Consider the following 25,612-nt stretch of genomic DNA (forward strand, 5'->3'; position numbering starts at 1 on the left):
TGATCTATTGGGAGCTCACCAAGGCCAGCTGGACTGGGACTGAAAAAGCATGGGATAAAACTGGACTCTCTGAACATGGTGAACAATGAGGGCTGATGAGAAGCACGGGGTTTTGATCCTACTTCATGTTCTGGCTTTGTGGGAGCCTAGCCTGTTTGGATGTTCACCTTCTTCCTCACTTTTTTTTTCTTTCTTTTCCCATTGTATTTTGCTCAAGACATTTCCCCCAAAATAAGTTGAGAACCATGGTATTGAGAAGCGAGACCTCAGAAACAGGGCGACTGAGCACAAGAGGGATTGGGGACGGGAGGGAAATCACTGCAACTTGCTCCCAGGGACTGGAGAAATTTCATAAAAAGAAAATAAAAAAGAGAGTCGGAATCCATCAGTCTTCTCTGCTAGTCATCCTCGCCTTCATCCTCCTCTCCTTCTTCCCCTTCATCATCATCTTCATCTTCTTCACCTTCATCTCCTTCTTCATCAATATCTTCCAAGCCTTCTTCTTCCTCACTTTCATCTTCTTTTTAATTCAAATTACCCATTTTATTTTATTTTTTATTTGTATAGGGGTTATAGGGGTTTGCAATGTTGAGAGGAGATCTAGGGTATGCTGGCCTGAAATGTTGAGAACTGATATTTAGGCTTTTCAGGTCCAACATTAGTCTCCTCCTCAGAGTCAGCAAGTTCTGCAGAATCAGCAACTGTGAGTCATGTCCATGGGTCAGCACAACTCTGGGCAATCCTTGCATATGTCACCTTGGCTCTGCACACCTGGATACTCTACCCAAAGTCAACTCCAATCTGCCCCCTATTTCCACTGCCCCATCTAATATTGTGGTCCTATGTACCTGGGCACCTTATTTTTGCTTAGATAAAGTTTGCTCTCTGCTTCCTCAGCTGTTGCCACTTGTGGGTTCCAGTCAGGTAGGCAATCCAGTATGGATGAGGATTCGTTCATCTGCCCTTTGCTTCTGTCTTCTACCAAGTGTTCTAGATCCCCACTCACCTGGGAGTCCTTGATAGTTCTATAATTTAGTCCTTTTGGTACACACTGTTTTTTAAAACAGCTATTTTGATTACTTTGCCACCAAGAGTATTCATATACTTTTCCTCCTTATTTTTCCTTTATATTTTTATTACCACTTATTATGGTTAATATTTTTGTAATAATAATTTTATTGCTGTGAAAAAAATATCTCATTATAGTTTTAATATACATTTTTTGACCATTAGTAATGTTAAGCAGTTTTTGTACTTATTAACTATTTTGTACTTATTAACTATTTTGTACTTATAACTTATTGGTATTTATACCTATTAACTCTTTTTTACTTCTTAAATATTTGTGTTACTTTCTGGTAAATGATGTTTTATTCTGTTGCCTACTTCTAGGTCATGCTATTTGTCTTTCTGCTCTTGAAATTTGAAGTTTTCTACATGTTCTGGATGTCATTCGCTTCTCAGGCATGTAGTTAGCAAATACATTCTTCCATTTTTTATATTATTTCTCCATTTTGATTTCCTTTGTTCACAAATGTTTTGTGAAGTTTTTTTTATTTTTGCTAGTGTTTTAGTAATTCAGTTCCCTTTGTCTATATTTGAAGAACTTCATTTTCCCACATTAAATAGGAGAACCAAGTTATATTTAGTATCTAAAAAATGTACTATTCAAAGCTGATTTGTAGTTTGGGGTGTTGTCCAAAATCTCTTGTTCATTCTATGCTTCTGACTTATTTCTGGCATGCTTTCTTCAGCAAGTATTATATTTTGAGGCCTTATATTTAAGACTTCTATCCAATTTGACTTGGATTTTGTGACTGGTTAGAGAACTCTATTTCTAGAGTGTTCCTTTTGTGCTCCTAGAGCTGGCTTGCACCCAGCTGGAGGCATTTTAATTGGTTGATTTTTGGTAGGTCAGAATCTGCTGAGGTGCTTCTTCCTCTCCATTTCTGTCTCTCTAGCCTTTGCCTTTCCACAGTGTTCCCTGTGAGGTTTTGTAAGGCGGGCTATATGATCACACAAGCTAGATTATCTTGATAGAAAATAGATGTGAAGGGTCTTGAGGTTTTTTTTCCCCCTCCATTCCCTGCTTTGTCTAAGACCTCTGACACAGTTGGTTTGGGAACCCATGCTAAGTATACTTGCTACTTCAAGTTTCAGGAAAAGTTAATTTGGAAAAAGTATGAAGAAATTAGAACATGTGAAATGCTTGAATTTTTGAAATCAAAGAAAGGACTATGGGTCCTTTGCAATTTCATTAATGCTTTCTTCTCTCTTCCCTCATAATTCATTTTCAAGTACCCATTGAAGTTATTTTCAAAAGTTAGCTTGCTTACTTGTATAGATCCTGTGTTCGCTTAAGTTAAAAAAAAGGTAAAAGCAAAAATTTCATGTTTGCACTAGCCATTTTGGATCCTATATTATGCAAGTAATGTGGATTATCCTTACTCCAAGTCTCCTCTGAGTTGCCATACATATGTATCAGTTAGTGCTTTCTTTCCCTTCACTTCTTCTGTTAATTTGTATTATATATTCTATACTAGATTTTTCTCTCTTTTGCCAATTAGCGATGGTTTAGACTTTTGTAAATCATGTACAATGTATCTTGTTAAGTTATCAAAGAAAAATGAAATACCTTTCTTTACATACTCGAGATCATTTGGAATGTAGACATGAAGTTTGGTTATTTTTATGTAAATCAATTTTGAATAATAAACTCCTGAAATCTCTAGGATAATTTAATTTTTCCTTTCAGTATGTGAGAGTGATGCTATCTGTTAGCGTTCAGGGGAGAAGCCCTGTTTACACTACTTCAGATATCACTATCAAGAGTAGAAAAGAGTTACTGCAGCTTAGAATTTTAGAACTTAATGCATGTAAAATCTTTTCTAGCCTAGTTGATTTATTGTAGCGAGAGTCATTTCAATGACTTTCCATTTAATTTATGACAAATCGAAGTAGTTGATATACAGTTACAAGCTATTAGTTCTTACTTAAGCTGTTCAAGAATAAGGGCCAGAGACATTTGCTCCCCATATCAGCTTCCTTTTGTTTTGTTTTTTTTAACCTATTAGCTCATAATTTTGACAGGTTTTTGCAGAATTAGAAATATATATCTCTTAAGTCATCATTTTCCTTGATTTCCATTACACAATTATTAATAATTTTTAGTTGTGTTTAATTTTATTCTAAATACTTTTTATAAAATCGCATTAACCTTTTTATCTTTACAATATATTTTATTTCTTCTGCCAGAAAAAGTTAAATCTTCCTGTCTCACTTTAGATGACTACCAGGAAGTCAGAATTCCTTGAAATGAAGCCCTTTGAGAGTGCTGGTAGCAACAAAGTGACTGCAGATCATTCACCCAGACTTATTAGGCAAATAGGCCCTATGAAGATATCTTGCTAGCTGGTTGCATAGAGGAAACCAAATAAGACTCAAAAGAAATGCAGGCATTTGTCTTCAGCATCACAGTGGACACTTTTCTTTCCAACATACTACAGACTTTCCATTTAAAAACAAAATTCACTGATTTGCACTATGCGTGTGTGGTGGTTTGAATGCAAAAGGCCCTCATACGATGATATGTTTGAATGCTTGCTGCCTGGTTAGGGAAACTACTGGAGAAGCATTGGGAGATGTGGCTCTTGGAAAAGAGTAGGCGTGTCCTTGTTGGAAGAGGTAAGTCACTGAGAGTGATAGAATCTTCAAAAGCCTGGGACAGGCCCAGTCTGGCTTTTTCGATGCCTGCTGCCTGTGAATCAGGATGTAAAACTCACAGTTACTGCTCCAGTGCTATGCCTGCCTGCTTCCTGCCATGATTACATGAACTAACCTTCCAAAACATTAAGCATGCCCCCAATTAAGTGCTCTCTTTCATAAGAGTTGCCTTGTTCATCATGTCTGTTCATGGCAATAGAGCAGTAGCTGAGATAACTGACTTTGTCTTGGGACAGTTATAAAGATTAACATCATGATCTCATTCATAAAGAGGGTTTTACAATTCTTCTCACAGATAAATTTGTAGAATAGGTACTTTCATTTTGTATATTCCCAGTAGGCTACAATGAGCGGTATTCTCTTTTCAGAATTTGTATTGTATTTCATATCAAACCTAGATATGATATTTCTTTACTTCTTCTTTGCTTAAATGTAGTCATTGTGGTCATTTTCTAGAGCACGGTGAGCATGCAGTATGTTCAGGTCAAGCTGAATATACATCACTTCTGGTCAATGTTCTGGACCAAGACTAATCCCCCTCATGCTATGTAGCCTTCTGGAGCTTTGTAGAGCTCATATAATTTCCAGACACTGAGTTAGGGGACAGAAAACAGATGTCTGGGAAAAAGCCAGACTTGGCCGGCCACAGATAAGCTTGCTGAAGATGTATAATCTAGTATCTAGGTCTTGACTTCGTCTCTTATCTGTCACACAAGAAAGACTGGTATTTGTTCTACTCTTGGTATGATCGAATCATTCACTGACTGAGTGATTTCAATTACTTTTCCAAACAAAACCCTATGAATTGGGCTTTTGTCCATTTTCAAAGTCTAAAATAACTTGTTATATGAGAGTTCCTGGTAAATTAAAATGACTTCATATATATTGGTTAAAAAGAATATTTTGGATAGTAATGTTTCTTTATTTAAACTGTTTTCTAGTCAAAAAGTACTGCCAGACCATGTCAGAAATATATTTTAGAATTTGTTTTATAAAATATGAATTATCTTTTAAATCTTTCTTTCATTAATATTTATTAACCACAGTACTATAAGTTAACACTCATGGATGTGAATTGAAGACATCACATACTTGAGATCATGAAGAATATTCTCAAGACAGCAAATGACATCGTTTTCTCCTGCTTTTCTCTTCCTCTCCCCCCCACCACAACAGTCCATACATAGGAAAGCAATGGGAGGAGCCAGAGAAAGTCTGCTTCCCCCAAGCCTGATTGCACTGCCTTTTACAGGTGATCACGAGAATATATAAGACCATCTTATATAACTTAAGAATGATCCAGTATTGTGCCTAAATGTTGTATAGGAGTAAAAAAAAATGGTTTTGCTCTCCCATGATTCTCCCTCAAGCTGTGCTGTCCATAGGGAGAGAGCTGCACTTTGTTTCATGCAGACCCTGTCACTGGTATTTCTGTGCTGAGACTGTCACACCACTCCTCAGTGTCAGGAAGCCCTGATTCCTTTTATCTGCTGCTCCATGTCCCTCCAAAATGCCTTTCTGCAGGCTAATCCAAGTTTTACAAGGTTGGGGACTTCCATCTTACTGCCAATCACATTAGAAGTTGTCAGTAAGTGTGCTTGGCACTGAAAGTGCTAAGCCAATTAAATCATTCTCTTTTTCTTCAAATATGATGCATTCCAGCTTAGAGGCCTGTTTTTAAAGGTGTTTCTTTCTTAGTCATATTGATCTTTGACTATTTATGTTGTTGATGTTAATTTTTGCTGCTTCTGTCTATAAGCTAATTTCAGGGGCACAGATACATATAAGGCCCTGTTCTTCATCCCTGTCTTTCATCATTTCCTAGATAGTCTTCTCTTCCATTCTTCCAACCCCTTCATTCTTCAGACAGTTTCTCCAATCCCACCTTTGCTTGGATGCCATCAAAGAAAAAGTTTAAAACTCCCTTGCTATCTTTGGTTTATAAACAACTGTGGAGAGCATGTTTGGATTTGCCTTTCATTGTGGAAATGGCTGAGGTGTTGATGTCCATTATCCTAGACTGACATGAAGATTGCCAAGTTACAGATTTGCATATATTCTGTTTTTATTTGTATGCATTATCATACTTTAGAAATGACACACGTATTTATGCATTTCTAAGTGATGTGCTTAATTGCTTCCTATTTTCGTTGATTTCTACTAAAACCAAAGCAATTTCATAAACTTTATTAGTCTTCTAAAGCCCTCTCATATTTTTGTCTTTAACAGGTCATTGCCATAGTGATGGATATGTTTACTGATGTGGATATTTTCAAAGAAATAGTAGAGGCATCAACCCGAGGCATATCTGTATATATTTTACTTGATGAGTCCAATTTTAATCATTTTCTAACTATGACTGAAAAACAGGGTTGTCAAATTCAGCGTCTCAGGGTAAGAATTCTATTTTTTTTCAAATACTTTTGCTTACTGTTTTCATTCTGTTCAAATTTGAGTCATGTTAAGATAAATTAGCCGAAAAAAAAATTAAAAGAAAAAGACAAAACAATGGAGACAGAGTGATGTTTGGGAGAAGATTGGAAGGCCTGTTTGTTCTGGAATGTGCTTCGTGAGAGGATGTCTGGGTATTCTTTTTTTTTTAATTTATTTTTTTAATTGAAAAAAAAATTCCACCTCCTCCCAGCCTCCCATTTCCCTCCCCCTTCTCCCACTCCTCTCCCCTCCCCCCACTCCTCTCCCTCTCCCTCTCCAGTCCAAAGAGCAGTCAGGGTTCCCTGCCCTGTGGAAAGTCCAAGGTCCTCCCCGCTCCATCCACGTCTAGGAAGGTGAGCATCCAAACTGGCTAGGCTCCCACAAAGCCAGAACATGAAGTAGGATCAAAACCCCGTGCCATTGTTCTTGGCTTCTCATCAGCCCTCATTGTTCACCATGTTCAGAGAGTCCGGTTTTATCCCATGCTTTTTCAGTCCCAGTCCAGCTGGCCTTGGTGAGCTCCCAATAGATCAGCCCCACTGTCTCCGTGGGTGGGTGCACCCCTCATGGTCCTGACTTCCCTGCTTATGTTCTCCCGCCTTCTGCTCCTCATTGGGACCTTGAGAGCTCAGTCCGGTGCTCCAGTGTGGGTCTCTGTCTCTATCTCCATCCATCGCCAGATGAAGGTTCTATGGTGATATGCAAGATATTCATTAGTATGGCTATAGGATAGGGCCATTTCAGGTTCCCTATCCTCAGCTGCCCAAGGAACTAACTAGGGACATCTCCCTGGGCACCTGGGAGCCTCTCTAGGTTCAAGTCTCTTGCCAACCCTAAGATGGCTCCCTTAATTAAGATATGTGCTTCCCTGCTACCTATCCACCCTTCCTGGAGTAAGATGCCACCAGCAACAGTTGGTGAATATGTCTCACATATACAACTCTGAAACCTCTGGCTAGTGATCCTGTAATTTGATATGTGTTGCTTTGTCAAATCATTTGAATTAGTGCCTTCATTGACATTTGACTTATGTCAAGATTTTTATTCTATTATAGTCGGAAAGTATTTCTCATAGTGAAATCTAGTATCATTTATGAAATAATTCCATGTAAACAGAAAATATGTTCATTTAAGCTGTGTTAAAAATATTTTGGAATGGTTCTCTTTCTTGAGTATTTAATTGTAGGGAAATGTTTGCAATTTTCTTAATGAATTTTTATGTTTTAAAAGTTTATTTCAATTAATTGTTTCGGTGCCAGGCAGTAGTAGCCCACACCTTTAAAACTCGAGGCAAAGGCAAGTGGATCTCTGTGAGTTCAAGACCAACCTGGTCAACAGAATGAATTCCAGGACAGTCAGAACTGTTACACAGAGAAATCCTGTCTCAATTCAATCAGTCAATCAATGCAATGTTTTTAATGTGTTTACACTGTTATTTATTTGCTTTTCAAAATGTCTCACTTCTAGATGTAATTTTACTTTATGTTTGCATATAATTGTAGAACATTCGAGTACGGACAGTAAGAGGCCAAGATTATCTTTCAAAAACAGGAGCAAAATTCCATGGGAAAATGGAACAGAAATTTTTGTTAGTTGACTGCCAGAAAGTGATGTACGGTTCTTACAGGTAAGAATATAGTGTTTATTTTAAGCATTTTCATACTTTCAAATAAGTTATTACAGTGAAATTTTAGCAGAATCAACTTAGCTGTATCTTAGAACCAAGGAAAAAAGAGGCTGGAGACATGCTGAAAACTTGTTACTCTTTTTTTAACTCTATTATTATTATTATTAAAAATTTCCACCTCCTCCCCACCTCCCATTTCCCTCTCCCATTCCCCCACTTTCCCTCCCCCTCCCTTTCCAGTCCAAAGAGCAGTCAGGATTCCCTGCTCTGTGTGAAGTCCAAGGTTCTCCCCCCTCCATCCAGGTCTAGAAAGGTGTGCATCCAAACAGACTAGGCTCCCACAAAGCCAATGCATGCAGTAGGATCAAAATCCAGTGCCATTGTTTTGGCTTCTCAGTCAGCACTCATTGTCTGCCATGTTCAAAGAGTCCAGTTTGATAGATGAGGAAAAAAACATTTGACAAAATTCAACACCCCTTTATGATAAAGGTTTTGGAAAGGTTAGAGATACAAGGATTATACCTAAATATAATAAAAAGCAATATATAGCAAGCCAACACCTATTATCAAATTAAATGGAGAGAAACTCAAAGCCATTCCACTAAAATCAGGAAAAAGACAAGGCTGTCCATTTTCACCATATCTCTTCAACATAGTTCTTGAAGTTCTAGCAATAGCAATGAGACAACATAAGGAGATCAATGGGATTCGAATCGCAAGGAAGAAGTCAAACTTTCGTTATTTGCAGATGATATGACCCCAAAAACTCTACCAAAGAACTGCTACAGCTGATAAATAACTTCAGTGATGTAACAGGTTACAAGATCAACTCAACAAAATCAGTAGCCCTCCTATACAGAAAGGATAGAGAAGCAGAGAGGGATATCAGAGAAGCTTCACCTTTTACGATAGCCACAAATAGCATAAAATATCTTGGGGTAACTCTATCCAAGGAAGTGAAAGATCTATTTGACAAGAACTTTGAGTCTTTGAAGAAAGAAATTGAAGAGGACACCAGAAAATGGAAGGATCTCCCTTGCTCTTGGATTGGGAGGATCGACATAGTAAAAATGGCAATTCTACCAAAGGCAATCTATAAATTCACCACAATCCCCATTAAAATCCCAACAAAATTTTTCACAGACCTTGAGAGAACAATAATCAACTTTATATGGAAAAACAAAAAACCCAGGATAGCCAAAACAATCTTATACAATAAAGGAACTTCTGGAGGCATTACCATCCCTGACTTCAAACTCTATTACAGAGCTACAGTATTGAAAACAGCTTGGTATTGGCATAAAAACAGAGAAGTCGACCAATGGAATCAAATAGAAGACCCAGATATTAACCCACAAACCCCACAAACCTATGAATACCTGTTACTCTTACAGAGTACCTGAGTTTGGTTCCAAGCACCTACTGTAGAAGGCTCACAACCACCATTAACTCCAGCCCGATGGTGATCTAGACCCCCTTCTTGCCTCTTCTAGAACTTCACTCAAATTTAAAAACCCACACATGGATACATACACATAATTATAATTTATTTTTAAATCCATTTTAAAATTTGAAAAGTTTAGAATCTATAGTGTGGAGATTTGGAGACATTGGCCTTGCTAACATCTTCATGTGACTTAGGCTGTAACTTGGCTTCAGGTTCTTCATCAAAACAGTAATGGTTTTAGCTAACATTTCAGGTGCCTTGAAACTCTAAAATAACCAAAGTGGACTAACTCCTACAAGGGTAATGTATAATATGAATTGAGAAACAATCACTTAAGCCAGTTTGGTAGTGTATGCCTGTAATCTCAGCATGCAGAAGGATTGCCACAAGTTTAGTGGCAGCCTGGTCTACATAGTGAATTCAAGTATTAGCTAGGGTTATAACAAGATCCTGTCTCAAATAACAAGACAGGAGCTGAGGTGATTACTTAGCCCATAAAGGTATTTATTTCCAATCCTGATGTTTTGAGTTTGATCCCTAATACTCCCATGATATAATCAATACTCTGATATCCATATATACACTGTGGCACATGCATACATATGCATGCATGTGCACACACACACACAAGCACCCCCACACACACACATGCACCCGCACACACACACACACACATACACATAAACATGAACAAAATAAATAATGAATAAAATAAATATCTGACACCTATAGAAACAAAAAAACTCATAAAATAGTGCTCAAAAGAAAATTAGATTTTAACACTTTGAAAAGTGCACCAAGAGCTATTCCTGTATGATTGTTCAATATCTGAGAAAATCAGAATCACAACCTATGTTGGTCAGGTGAAGTATGAAAAGAGGCCACTTGTTGGTTACCAGCCACTTAGCCCTGAAATAATTACACAGAAACTATATTATTTAAAACACTGCTTGGCCAATTACTTAAGCATATTGCTAGCTAGATCTTACATCTAGAATTAACCATTACTTTATATTTTACCACAAGGCCTGTGGCTTGCCGGCAAGGTTCCAGCATCTGTCTCCAGCAGGGCTACATGGCTTCTCTTCCTGCCTTCCTTCTCCCAGCATTCCGTTTAGTTTTCCCCACCTACTAAGTTCTGCCCTATCAACAGGACAAGCCAGTTTCTTTATTCATTAATGGTAATCACAGCATACAGCGGGAAATCCCAGATCAGTCAGGCAGATCTAAAGTGAAGGCATTGGCTAGTAATTGCTCACTAATATCCAATAATGGCATTATTCCTGAATTTGATACCAATGTTCTTATATAAACAGGCACATAATAACTCCAGGAAATGCTTCTAAAGTGCAGGTCACTAAGTTATTATAGGCCTATCATAGAAGACAGTGGCATGACTCCAGATAGCTATGGAAGGGAATAGATCAAAGCAGCAGAACTTTTGCACTTTGATAAATCTAAACATCTATAAAGAAATGACCTTGAAGTCCTGAGCAAATGGCTCAACTTGCACTTTCCATTGTTTATATGAAATTAGTGTAATCATGGGACACACTACATGGCCTGTCTGTGCAATTTCCCCTTCCAAACAATAATTCTAACTATTATTTTAGGACTGTCTTTTAATCGTTATTTTCTGCTTGTGTTTGCTATAGGCTCAGGGAACTCCCCCTCTTTTAAAGCTGTTTGGTGTTCCAAATGAAATCTTGTAAAGACCAGAAATTATAGCTAGTACTTGAAATTAATGAGTCTAATGAGTCATTTTAAAATATCATTATATATGTATATATTTGTTCAGACATACTTAATTTTAAAGAGTTTTTAATTGAGTTTTTAATTAAGATAGAGTTTACTTATACATGCTATTTCTTATTTAAATACATCCAATTGCTCTATTTTCACCCTTCCACATGACGATAATAATATTTTTAATACTAAATTTCTTTGTTGTGCCAGTAGGAATTGATAGTGAAATGTTTTAATGACTGGAGCTGAGCTACTCAGGTTGATATGGGTAATTAATTAAATAATTGATTAAATGTACTTAATTTTTTTTAAAAAAAGAAACGAATAACCAAACTAAACTAAACCAAATCTAGAAAGTCCTTTTAACCCCAGGTCATGGTGAGGAGTGGAGGAGAATATAGAGTCTCTAAGAGCAGAGAATATTATGGGTGCATAGAAACCCTTTTCTAGTAATTCCATTATCTATATTATTTCAAGAACCTTTTAAATACACTTCTTTTAAAAATTATCAGTTGTCAGTCATTGTCCTTTTGTTTTCCGTTTTCCCTATATCATCTGTTGTACTGAGAACTGTTATATAGTACACTCGAGTATATTTTGTGCATGGAATGTTTCCTGCCTGGACCCTCACCTTCCTGTTTGTTTACTTAAATGATTTTTTCATTTCTATTACTTTTTGAGATTATTCAAAATTACAACATTTTTTCCCATCCCATTCCTCCCTTCGAACCCTTCCATACACCCTTCCTTGCTCCCTTTCAAATTCATGGTCCCTTTTAAACAAATTACTTGTTGTTACGTGCACATATGTATAGGTACATGTATGTGTATGCAGATATATATATTCCTAACTACATAAATATGACCCGCTCAGTCTATGTATTGTTACTGGGACATGTGTTTTCAGAGCTGAACTCGAGTGAGCAATTGGTGTGCTCTTCCCTGGGGAAGGCTGTCCCACTCTCAGCATTCCTTAGTTACCTGTAATACTGTGTAAGGTTGAATCCTCATGGGCTTGGCCTCATCTGTTTTAGCCTGTCTATGGCTGATCTCGTTCACCTCCTGCTGAACCAAGCTCAGGTCTCCTAGGCGAACAGTAAGGATGTTTAACTGCTAAGCAGTCTCTCCTGTCCTCTTTGGCTGAGTTTTATATTGTAAAAAATATTCCAAAAGTTTTTGTATAATAGTTAGGAACCACCTTGGACAAAGCCTAGTTCGTTCTAGTTAAAGGAACTTGAGTCCCTTATACTACAGTGTATTGTTTCCTCATTGTCCTTTTGCACCCTGGTATTTGTTTCTTATTTTCTCCTTGTTTACTTCCATTTTCTCATTTCCTTTCCTTTTCTCCTTTTCTTTCTTTAGTTCTTTTTATTTATCCCCCCCCCCCCCGTTTTTTAGACAAAGCAATGCTTTATTGCCCAGGTTCCCTATGAACTAGCGAACTAGCTATCCAGTCTAGGTTGTCCTTAAATTGCCAGTTTTCTAGATTTTGCCTGGTCAATGTTGAGATTAGAGGTGTGTACCCCCACCTTCAGCTGAAAAGTCTTCTTTAATTGATAACCCCTCCCATGGAAGCCATTGGGTTCTAAAGACTCATCATTTGTAGAGATGCATAGAATCTGCGGTTGTCACAGCCACACATGAACAACAGCTCACAGAATGATGGCTCATCAGGAAAACACAAGCATTTACTAAATAAAACACACATATTTTATAGTCAATGAGTATGAATAGCTTTTTTAACTTGGTATCCCCACCTAAAATTTTAAGAGATATTTTTGGAGATATTTCTAAGGTATTTTAAATAAATGAAACTCGGAAAGGTTTTTTTTGTTTGTTATAGACAGGGCCCCCTACTTGAGGTCCTCCTTTGTCTTTTGTCTGCTGACTGTTAGGTTTGCAGATGTGAGCCTCTAAGCTCCACCAAAAAAGAATTATTGTAAGCTCCTACTTTTTGAATATTATGACCTCTGCAAAATTTACAAGACTTTCACTAAAGTTGGTGTCTCCTAAGGTACCATTTGTAGTTAGGCATGAAGACAGTCACCTCTGAGATTCATGCTACAATCAATATACTTCTACTACATGAATCTCATGGTCTTTACTTTTTAACCACCTACCAGGAGCCCAGCTTCTTAAGTCACTTTTGGTATGTGGATTAATAACTACACTCATGACTGACGAATGATGTCCTGTTAGGATGAGAGAAAGTGTTTTTAACGCAAGTTAAATATAATAAATATAAATAATATACAATAGCAATGTAAATAAATAAATATCAAAAATAAATATAATAAAATAAACAAATAATATATTTATATTTTTATAACTATATAATATATTTTAAAAGGTAAATAATATTAAAGATATGCAGTCCAAAGTATAGTTGCTATTTTCTTTCTTTAGCTGCCCTTCATCGTGGCCTTCAGATGCAGTGACTCATTTCTCCTCGCTAGGTCTTCTGATACTGATTCCAATCTCCTAAATTGTCTCATTAGATTGATTTTTTCCAATCGAATTTCTGTTACTATCTCTCCCTGTGTCATTGTGACTGAGGTGTATTTCCCACCCACCCACCAGTGTCCACTTTCCTTTCCTGTCCCCATTCTTCCAGCAGAGTATAATCATCAAGTTCTCCCATGAGAAAAGCCCAGGTTTACATCATCAAAATGAAGTCAAAACTGAGTATGGGTGAATTGCTTCATTTTCCATCACAAAGTTAATAGCCATTTCATTTTTCTTCCGTGTGTGTACACATGTGTTAGCAAGCTAGGTGCAGTTTCATTGGTAAGCCAAAGAACCTCCTTTCCTGCAACGCTTTCCTGTTTCTTGGTTTTGGTGTCTGGTGTGTGTGTGTGGTGTGTGTGTGTGTGTGTGTGTGTGTGTGTGTGTGTGTGTATTGAAATAACATAACTCATTTGCCTGGGAGTCATCCTTGCAGTCAATCTGTCTCTCACTCCTCAGGGCTTTCCAACAGTCTTGGGGTTTTTGGTTTATTCGTTTATTTGTTTGTTTTGGTTTTTTTTTTTTTTTGCTTGCTGGCTTGTTTTCCCCATCCACCACCTTTTCTTCTACTTATTGCTCTTGTTTTAGTTGACTGTGCGGTTTTTAACACTTGAGTGACTTTTCCCAGTGCGCAGTTACTGATGACAGTGTGTTATGTGCAATCCAGACTAGCAGGGCCTATGCCAAGAACACAGGCTCAGATCCCAGCATAGTCTGTGTTTCTGGTGCTTGGATCCATGTTTGCCAAATTCCATTCTCCCTTATTTTTCTTTCTCTTTGTCTTTCTGAGTTAATTATTTATAGATCAACTTGAGATAGAAATTTTCTAACTTTTCTTGTGCTGTTCATTTATTTACACTATAATCAGAATGCATACTTTGGTAATTCACATCTTCCTTTCTTTGTTAAGACTTGCTTACCAAGTAAAATATTGCTTTAAAGATGGTCTGTCCTGGAAACATTTTTATAGACACTAAAGAAGCATGTACATTCTGCTTTCCTGGATATTTTAAATGTTTTACTTATGTTTTGTTGTTCTGTATTGTTTTGCAGCTCTCTATAAATTCATCATTGAAAACAGCTACTATTTCTTATATTTTGATCACTCTCTTTCAGTTGTGGCATAATTTGCTTAATATACTTCAAAGATTTGATGCATAAATACAATTATTATGAATGATATTTACTCATTAATTATGAATGTTATTTTTATTTTAATCAATAAGATCTTCTTTCTGAATTAAATTGACCCTTTTATCGTTGTATGGTGTCTGTCCTTCATAACATTTCAAAGTCTGTCTTCTCTGGTACCATGATGCCTTTTGTCATTAGCTGTCATTTTCAGGATACTGCTTTTTTGGTCTATTGTTTTTAGCTCCTGTCTCTTTAGATCTGAAGGGAGTGTTGAAGACAGCCAATGCTTGGGTCTAGACTTTTTATCCATTCATTTGATTTATGACTTTTGGTTGGAGAGTTAGAAGTGATTTTCAACAATAAAGTTACCTCTGCCATTGCTAATTTCAGAGCAAGCTGGAACTCCTCTCCCCTCCCTGCTGCTTTCTTTTGTTGTGTTGGCATTTTTGTAGGGATATGTCTTGATTCTCTTCTGTATTTTCTTGAATTATATAGATACCTTAGTTTTGCTTTGCTTCATTTTGAGATAGGATTTCAATTTGTAATCTCGGCTGTCCTGGAGTTCATGGAGCTCCTTCTGCCTCAGCCTCCCAAGTACTAAGGTTTGCAGTCATAACCTACCTACCACCTAAATGGAGTATGGTATCTTAAGATTCTAGACTTAAATGATTCATTATTGGCATTCATGATATAAAACATCTTCTAATATAGTTCCCACTTTACCATTAGTTTGGTTAATTTTTTTTTTAACGTGTTGGGTTTTTTTTTTCAATCTGTGGCCATTCTTCTTCCAACTGTTCTTTTGAATAGTGTATAAAGAAGAAAGAGAAACCAGTGTGTGCAATAACAGCTTTAACTGAAACGTATATATTTTCTGTCAGTATAAGCATTACTGACTTTTAGGTTTTTACTTTGAAAATAATAATGTTTTTATTTGATCACTTGTTATTAAATATTATATGTATCTTCAGTATACTATACCTGCAGAGATAGATCTCAACAGGCTATATGGGACCCCTGAGATAAATTTTATGATTGGGGACAAAAAAATATGATTTCAAGCCATAGGCAAAGAGTAAGCTATCCAGGATGAAACAGAAAACATGCTTGGTGTGGTAGCACTTGCTCTTAACCCTAGTGTTCGAGAGATGAAGCAGGAAGATCCCAAGGCAAGCCTGGGATAAAAACATACGAGAGCATTTAGGTCAGGCAAGGATTTGAATTTTATTTTAAATAAATTAGAAAGTCCTATGCCAGAACATGACATAAGCCAGTCTTTATTTTGTAAGGATGATTTTTTATACTATGTCTATTAACAAGTAAGAAAATAAAGAAGCTAAGATTCAAATTACCTTATGACATTTTGACTTGGGTGATGTAGAATTGTGGGAATTTCTGGAATCAATGTGAGCAGAATCTGTTTGTTTCTATTAGTTCTGGGAAGCAGAATATCCAGAGTTGATTCCTTGCTTTGTGTGGACTACTAACAGGATGCTTGAACGAGTGATTTAAGTAAGGCTGAGGTAGAAAGAGCCTTGTGTGGGTGAATGGCCCAAAGCTGTGCTTGAAACGCTTAGATAAGACTGAAACCGTGACAGATCTGGGGAGAATGATGGGGCATAGAATCCACAAACCGGATGTAGTAATCTGGTGAAGCTGGTGTATGCTACAAGCCAACACCGGACATTGATTTTGCACATTCTGAGAAGTTCGGCTCTGACGGTGCAGATTTGTAGCTTTTGCCTTGTAGAAAACACAAGTCCCCCAAAGTGACAGAGATTCACAGAGGTCCTTCCCAAATTCTACGACAACCTTGTTGCTCATTCAGATTCACCTTTGCAACACTCAGCTGAATATCTTAGTTTAGCCTACAATTTATTACAACATTCCAGAGGAACATCTAATATTCTGTTTTCTACACTCAACTCCTCTGATTATTTTAGTTCATAAACTTTGGGGTTGTACTTAAGTCTGATATTTTCCTCCTTATAGTAAATTCAATCCCTGACCTTTTATGTGTGTACTACAAACAACCACTAGAGAAATGATCCCCAAACACTTCTTTCTCTTACAGTTTATCTGAATTTGGGGGCAAGTCCTAAGCCCCAAGCTTTCCAACTTGCCTACATGCCTCGCGAGTTCCTCATGTCACTTCTTTTTACCATATAACTATAATCTGTGTGTATGTGTGTGCGCATGCGTGTGCACATGTGTGCGTGGGGGGGGTGTGGATGTGTGTGGGGGACTAAACAGTGGCAGTTTCTGCTTCCTCTGCTTTTCACTGTGTTTCTTCCGAAGACTCCCACTTTCTCTGGGGAACCCTGCATACCTGCTAATTTAACATTTATTCATTACTAACTATTTTCAGCATTGCTTCATTCATAGCTTCAGTTTGATTGAAAAAGAAATTCTTTCTTTAAAAATTATTTTTATTTTTCTACTTTTGATCTCATGTCAAAAAATTCTTTCTTTTCTCTTTTATTCTTACTTTTTTCTCTTTATTTCTTTTTTCTGAGACAAGGACAAGGTTTCTCTGTGTAGCCCTGAATGTCTAAAAAGTTACTCTATAGGCCAGGCTAGCCTCAAACCCACAGAGATCCGCCTCCCTCTGCCTCCTGAGTGCTGAGATTAATAGGCCAGGCTAGCCTCAAACCCACAGAGATCCGCCTCCCTCTGCCTCCTGAGTGCTGAGATTAATAGACCAGGCTAGCCTCAAACCCACAGAGATCCGCCTCCCTCTGCCTCCTGAGTGCTGAGATTAATAGGCCAGGCTAGCCTCAAACCCACAGAGATCTGCCTCCCTCTGCCTCCTGAGTGCTGAGAGTAAAGGTGTGCACCATCACCTAGAAAATTTCTTTGACTGTTGATTTCCATTTCACTAATCTTAAGTCATCCTGATGGCTCACACATTCGCATCAAGAGTTCCTAGTAAATATTCCTCTCATGCTATGAATTCATGGGAAGTAACACATTAATTTAGCATCTCAAAATGACAAATCCCCAATGTGTACAGTGTCATTTGTAATATTTTATTAATTTTTACTCCGTACATTTAGGAAATATTTATATTTGTATTTGTTTTCCCCATGTAAATATTACATTCCCCGTGTAAATACTACAAAATATATAAATATTGTATTTATTCAGTATAGAGTGTTTATCTCACTTTGTTTTTTCATAATCTTGAGTGTGTTATATACATTCTTTGATATAAATAATATTAGCAATTTAGTTTTAAATTTTCAAATTGTGACTCTTTCTATTTAACTTAGGTGCTCAGAGCCCAAATGCAAAAGCTGAAATGAAATTTCAAGATTTCCCTCACTTCAACACTATGTAGGAAAAGGGATTTAAAGTTGTATAAAAAGTGGTGAAATCATTATAAACTTTAATCTCACAGAAGTTGTAAACCTTCCTCAGAAGTCCCGGCTGGCATTTTAAAGGGCATGTTCTATGGGGAACATTGTAATCCTGTGTAGACTGAGTACAGTGAGGTCCGTCCAGCAACCACTGAGGCAGCTGCCCACGGTTGCTCTATTTGTAGCTCTCTGCATCCCAGATTACAATGAATAACTCACAGAGATAAGAATCAAAAAGAACTGATGCTCAAATTCGTGCATTAACACAGATCTTCTGTGCTTTATAGCATGTCAGGGCATTGCCACAATGATGCTATCCATGTCTTCAGTGCAAACATGAGGAAGGTAGACCCCGCATCATGTGGCTACAGCTTTACATCCAAATCTCTCATGTTTCTCTCTAATCCTGGATTTTCCCACTCCCACTGGGTTGGAATATGCAAATTATAATTTTTTTAATTCCATAACATTGTGATAGATGTAGATGCAAAATATACAACCACTTTTGTTTCTGCTTTTGGAAAATAGTATACAAATGTTTGAATGGACTTAAAACCAGATGTCAAGTAGCCTTGTTACTTAAGAAGACGTATATGTATTTATTAGTAGTAGTGATAAAAATATTCTAAATTATGCTAACCAAGAAAAACAAGAATTCTTCTGTCATTTTAAAATAACATTTGCAGTGAAACTGTATGGTATCATTAATCCTTGACCAAAATTAAGTTTCTTGTTTTTCTTCTGTTTTCAGCTACATGTGGTCATTTGAAAAAGTTCATCTCAGCATGGTTCAGATCATCACAGGACACCTTGTAGAGTTATTTGATGAAGAATTTAGAACACTCTATGCCAGGTCCTGTGTCCCAAGCTGTTTTGCTCAGGAAGAATCAGCAAGGGTGAAGCCAGGCAAAGCTCTGTGGGAGAATGGCCTTTACCAGCGATCCATTTCTTCATTAGCTTCTGTTTCCAGCCAGAGAAACCTTTTTAGTAGACAAGACCAAATGCATAAAATAGACCCTAGTTACTACAAAGGCAGAGGGATGTATACCCTAAACGAACATGACAAACACAGCATTAGAAATCATGGATACAAGCCTCATTTTGTTCCAAACTTCAATGGCCCAAATACAATTCGACACTTCCAACCCAATCAGATCAATGAAAACTGGAAAAGGCATAGTTACGCTGGGGAGCCCTCAGACACAACGCCATACCAGCTGCTCAACAGAGCTCTGAATCGGACTAATAATGCGCCTGGACAGTGGAGAAGGCCTTCAGAAAGTCTCAGCGTGGCATCCTCATTACGGGGAGGCCAGGCAAGCCAGAAAAACATACCTGCACAGAGTTTTGCTGATCGGCTTGCCCAGAGGAAAACAACCAATCTTGCGGAAAGGAATTCAAATGTGCGGAGGTCATTTAATGGGACAGATAATCATATCCGCTCTTTACAGCAACGGATGCCGACTCTGGAGAGCACCACAAAGTCTTTCCTGCGCACCTGGAGGATTGACTCCTACTTAAATGATAATTCAGAAGTCCCACCTGAACCAGATGGCTCCATCCTGGGTGACAGATTCGAAGGCTATGATAGTGCGGAAAACGTGAAAGCCAATGCAGCCTATACTCATTCGAGGCTGCGTTCCTCGTTGGCGTTTAAACCAACTTTACCTGAACAAAAAGAAGTCAGCAGCTGTACAACTGGCTCCTCAAATTCCACCATCATCGGTTCTCAAGGAAGTGATACACATAGTGAGGTCCAAGAGAGGTCCACAAATGCACTTGGGGTGACAGAGAAACCCTTGCTGGAGTCAATCGCTAAGCTCCCTACTCAGTCAGAGGCACCAAAAATGCACATCTTGCAGGTTCCCGAAAAGCAACTAGAGATCTTAAACCGAACAATGAATGGCCGAGCAGAATTATACAACTGTATATATGCAAACCTGTGTGCCAATACGCAGACAGAGAACACAAAAAGCCAGGAAAATGAGAATCTGCTTAAAAGGCGAAGTTTCCCATCCTTTGACCACTCGAAAGTCAATTTAGAGCACGGCAATAGCAAGAATTATGTGTATAGTACCCTTACCAGAAATCGGATTAGACAGCCAGGAAAACCCAAGCAGGATGTGCTGATGAGTTCTAAGAGCATGCACAATGTGACCCACAGCACGGACGACGAGGAAGAGGAGGCTATCAAGAGAGACCCTCCAAGTGGCTCGGCCACCAAATCTATTTCCATTGCTGCTTTGCTTGATGTGAATAAAGAGGACCCCACCAAAGAACTTACTTCTAAGAAGGAAGTTAAAGGCTCCCCAAGCTTTTTGAAAAAGGGGTCTCAGAAGTTAAGATCCTTACTTAGTCTCACTCCGGATAAGAGAGAAAATCTATCCAAGAACAAGGCGCCCGCGTTTTATAGAATGTGTAGTAGTTCTGACACTTTGGTTTCTGAGGGTGAAGAGAATCAGAAGCCCAAAAAATCCGAGCCCAGAGTTGATTCATCTCCTAGAAGAAAGCGTTCCTCCTCATCAAATTCTCAAGGCAGCATCCACAAGAGCAAGGAGGACATAGCAGCTAGCGCATCTCCAGCGGTAAATTCCCACGCAGAGGAAAGTAGGAGAATAGCGCCTTCTCCCAGACCAGTTGAAAGAAGGCTTTCCGAGAGAGCGGGAGATGCCTCTGCCCCAAGATTTAACACTGAACAGATCCAATACCGTGATTCGAAGGAGATCAGCTCCGTCGCCGCCCCTCAAAGACGGCCAATCTCTTCTTCGGTACTAAAGTCCAGCGAACTCCTGAGATCTCATTCAACCAACCAGCGAGTTTACAGTCGATTTGAGCCATTTTGTAAGCTTGAAAGCTCTATTCAGTCAGCGAACAGCCTGACAAACACCCATGCCAACCGCCCAGAAGTCAAAGCCACAGCAATGGGCAGCAGTTATGGCAGGTCCAGCCCGATGCTGAATTACAAGACTGGTGCTTATCATACATACTCCCCCAATGAAAACAGGTTCCGAGGATTTATGCAGAAGTTCGGAAACTTCATCCACAAAAGCAAATGAAATACTTTCATTTCAAATTGCAATTGAAATATAAAATGAATGTGGCTGTAATATTTATCCAAAGAACACTGAACAGATTTTTGTGCCATGCTGAGAGTGTTCTGTATTAGAATTGGGGAACTAAGTAGTGTTATAAAGAAAAGTTAATGTTTTACTGTAAAATTAATTGTACTTGGTCAGCAGACAAGGGACTATTCCAGTAAATATATTAAAAGGTTGTTTGTAAATAGTGATAGCATTAAAAAAAAAAAGAGAGAGATGGGATTCATTGTTTTCTATCTACTAAAAATCTTAAGTATTTAATTAGAAGAAATTTCAGGGAAGAGATTACATTTAGATTTTTGATCATTTTTTCCAAAGTCGTCACTTAAAAATATTTAGTATTACTTGCCACTGGTGCTTTGTGATCTAATTTACAATTTTGTTTTCATTTTTTTCAGAAATATAAGAAAACAGAACAAAGTCTTTTTTGTTGATAAATTCTGTAGAATAACTTGATATATTTTATGGTTTCAAGATCTTTACTATGCAGCATTGCACAAAAAGAGTGTTATTTGAGTTATGTAGGCCAGCGTGTTTTATTGAGCCCGAGGTGTGTTTGCACTTAGATACATCAGCCTTAAGCATCAGCCTTGTAAGCTACAGACACACACACAGGCTTTATTTTCTAACTCTCAATAACTGTGCAGTGTTCTGCTTGACACTTTTTCGTCAGCTGTCCTTTTTTTATAGCCATGCCTTAATTAAAATTTAAAGGAAGTGAACATAATAAAGGAATCCTCCTTTTCCATCTATACAAACCTTCTAAAGCTGTAAGATTCTGCCAAATCTTGTGTTAGATTGATAAGCCAAATGCAGAAATGTTTTGTTTGAAAACTGTTCACCGTTTTAAAGTTTGGGTTGAATGTGGTGTGATGACACACTCTTTCATGAGGATTAGATGTAGCAGTGAGAACCAGGCCTAGTCTCTCACTATGGTACAGCCAGGCTGGATGGAAACATCTCCATGCCTTAGCTTGATGGTTATGTAGATCATGAGGTATCATTTACCATTCTTAAAAGAACAAAAATCTTCCTGTTTATTGAAGAAACTTGAACATGGTGTTGTTTTATGCATGGCATGTAGAATTCAAGAAGCAAAAGACAGAAAGATTTCTCTGTGTAACAATACTGGCTGTCTTAGAACTTGCTTTGCAGACCAGGCTGGCCTTGAACTCATAGAGATCTGCTTGCCTCTGCCTCCCAGGTGTTGAGATCAAAGATTTATGCCACCACCGCCCAGCTTCAAATTATCTTTTTTAATATTTTCAGGAGTACTAAGCAGAACATTGTGTTGTTTTTAAAATGCAAATTCGTTTGATACTATCAAATATCAACACTTATTATGGTGCTGAAATAATTTACCTTAGAAGAATCCTGGTAGGAGAGACTGTAGAATGGATTACCTAGTATTTTCTGAGCACATAACCATAACCAGGTCCGGCCTTACAAACATGTTCTGTCATGTGTTTATGATAACATCGCCACTATTATTTACAAATTATTGAGATTTCAGTTAAGATATGAGACTGAGATAATGTTCCTAGTCACATAGCTAATAAATAGTGGCTCTACATTATAACATTTCTACATGACATTCGCATTCTGTCCAACTGGTTCAATACCTGCCCTGTTAGAACTGAAGAAAACATTTACTTCCTAACTAGGAATCCACCAGAAAAAGTTTAGTTGAATTTCACCAGACAACAAGAGCACACTGGGATTAAATGGTTATAGTAAGTCAAGGTAGAAGAGGAAGGGACGAAGCAATTCTGAGGGATTTTAGCAAGGCCAGTTTTAATTGCTTTGTGCCATTTTTATCTCCTTGTTGGCCTCTGACAATGATAACAAATGAGAGGGAACCAGTGTGAGTTGTAACATTTGGGCTTCAAGGAAGCAAAGACTGACTCTACAGAGGGAGGGAGGTGGGGAAAGGAGCTCAGTAGTAAATGCTTACAATAATCATTGCAAGAACATCCACTTAAATAAAACTGACTTCACAGAAGTTACTGAGCTTTTCAAGATGTGCTTGGCACCAAATGCCGGAGGCTGGATTTCAGCACAGTCTGTGAGTTAGTCCAGCATTCTGTCCCTGGTTGCTTCTTAACTGCTTTGGGTTTGAGAACCTGCTTTGGAAGTGTTAATAATCGCCTCGCTCTTTTGCTCATTCTCTCATTATAAACTGCAGAAATATGCTGGTACCTCTAGAGGAATAATATTTTATAAATAAGACTGCAGAATAGATGTTTAGTTTCACATCATTACAGTAGCTTTATAACCTCCTATTGTAATTGAGGAAATTGCCAAGTTTGCAATTTTGGTCTGATTCTGTCAGAAATAGAAGCGTGCTGACCTTGAAAACATCCACACTAATGATAATATAAAAATAGGATGCTGAGAACAACCGTTTTTTTTTTTTTCATCATGAGAAAGGAGCCAATTCATAGAAACTCTAACTCATAACCAGGGTTTTAGAATGCATATTTCCTTTTAATCAGACCAGAGGTTCCTATGCAAAAGTTTAGTGGCACAGGAATGCAGCATAATTTCTGCCAGTATGGTTAACTTGTAGGAACATCATGTTAAATTGTCCCTGGGCTCTTCTTTGTGAATGGAGAGTGTCGGGAGCTTTATCCCATCTGCCTGACAGATAATTTAAGCTTTTGCATGGCAGATTTATTTTCCTTACCCCTTTTCTTTGATTATCTCCCTTATGTCTGAGTGTGTATATAGCCTTCCAAAATGTCTTCACTGAGAAAGTCCCCACAATTAAGACTGAGAAAACACTTAACAATATATATCCGTTGTTACAGCTTTCACTAGATATTGCCCAGGTTTGGTGGATATAATTTCAAATAATACCTCTTATCTCTTTACTTCCCCATTTTAATATTGGTGGAAAGCTGTTACTTAGACGTGTTTTGATATTAAACTTTGGTAATAAACTTCTCCCTCTACATAGGCTTTCGTTTCTAAGCACAAACACAAGGACTGAGTATTATTCCCACGTGGTTCTTGGCAGGTGGTATAATAGCACCGGAGATACTTAGCCCACTGTGTTTATATCCTTCCACTCTGACGGCATAGCCTGACCCTACCGTGGTTGCTGAAGTGTGGGCACAGGTTGTCAATCTTTGTGAACAAATGCAGAAAAGGGCTGAATTGTGGGTACATTCAGGTCCACTTTACTCAACAAAGAACCATCTTTGTGCCACTATTATGCCACAGATATTTTTGTTTTATTGATATCTGTTGACTCTTACTGTGCCTTTAGCTAAGGGGTTTAAAGTAGAATCATCGCTTCATATTAGCTAAACTCATGATTAATGTGGGATTGTTTTAAAAGTTACAATTTCAGTTTGGTTCTGGTATATTTTTAAAAAGTGATGAAATTATAAACAAATCAATTTAGTAACTTTTATATACAGAGAATTTTAAAAATAAATATTACTCTAAATAACATTTTTGATTAATAAATGAACATTAAATAATTTTATACAAATGCTATATTGTTGAGTTTTTATCACTATACCTAAGGTTTCTTCATCCAAATGCACTCTTCTTTTTAGAAATCATAATCAGGAATTTAGATGATAATTTATTAAAAGTATTTTTCAGGACCCAAGGAGATGGATCAATGAATAAAACACTTGCTGCACAAAACTGTGAGTGATGGAGTTTAGATCCACACCACCCACATAAAAGCCAGAAGGGTGTGGTGGTATGCCTGCAGTCCCAATACAAAGGATTGGGAAGAGTCTATGGAGAAGCCGAATAACTAGACTTGCTCAGTTGATGAGCTCTGGACTCAATGAAAGGCTCAACCTCAGTAAATGAAGCCCAGAATGTTCTAGAAAACACGTGGTATCAACTTCTGGCCTCTACATGCACATACATACATCATCCCATGTGCATACATACACACCTACAAACATGAACTCACGTACACATTCAAAACAACATTTCCCCTGACATTAAAACCTCTAAAATGTATTTAATAAACATATCTTTTATATACCATTTTATCCAAAACTGATACACAGTAACAGTGCCTTAGTTTGGTCAACAGTGGGCAATGTGTATGTGTGTTGATGATAGTCCTATTGTCTGGTATTTACAATGTACTTTTTCTATATGTAAATGTTTCAATACACCTAATTGACTGTGTATAGTTAACTATAGCCCTCAGTAGAGTAAGATGCTGTACAGTTTATAGCCTAAATTCTATAGCTTATGCCAGGAATCTAAGTTCACTAAGATAACTCACAGTAGTGAAATACCCTAAATGCATTGCTAGCATCTATCTCCATGGCTACAAAACGCATGATCCATCTTCTTTGTTTCTGTTTCTACTGGAATGGTTACTTTAAATAATTTTTAGTGTAAATTCATAGAATTTTTAAAAGAAATTTTTATAGTTTATTTTTGCACACATTGCTAACAGATATATTTGTATTATATAATTAAACAGTATAATTTTCAAATTATTGAAAACTCAAAATACCATAGATATTTTGAAAAAAATGACAGGTCAATTACAAAA

At 37.5% G+C, this 25,612-nt stretch overlaps 1 protein-coding gene across 2 annotated transcripts in view; it reads left to right on the forward strand.

Annotated features, from left to right (window-relative positions):
- Positions 1 to 24,555, forward strand: part of Fam83b (family with sequence similarity 83 member B) — a 74,483-nt gene extending 49,928 nt beyond the window's left edge. For both annotated transcript variants that reach the window (XM_041679932.1, XM_041679931.1), the window contains 3 exons: positions 5,953 to 6,117; positions 7,659 to 7,783; positions 18,726 to 24,555. In XM_041679932.1, the coding sequence (XP_041535866.1) occupies positions 5,953 to 6,117; positions 7,659 to 7,783; positions 18,726 to 21,030 (2,595 nt within the window). In that variant the 3' untranslated portion in view covers positions 21,031 to 24,555. The remainder of the gene's footprint in view (positions 1 to 5,952; positions 6,118 to 7,658; positions 7,784 to 18,725) is intronic.
- The last annotated feature ends 1,057 nt before the right edge of the window (positions 24,556 to 25,612 follow it).

The sequence above is a fragment of the Microtus oregoni genome, unplaced genomic scaffold (genome assembly GCF_018167655.1).
Source record: "Microtus oregoni isolate MIOR12 unplaced genomic scaffold, Mior012 000032F_ref0000030, whole genome shotgun sequence".
In the NCBI taxonomy this organism is placed as follows: domain Eukaryota; kingdom Metazoa; phylum Chordata; class Mammalia; order Rodentia; family Cricetidae; genus Microtus; species Microtus oregoni.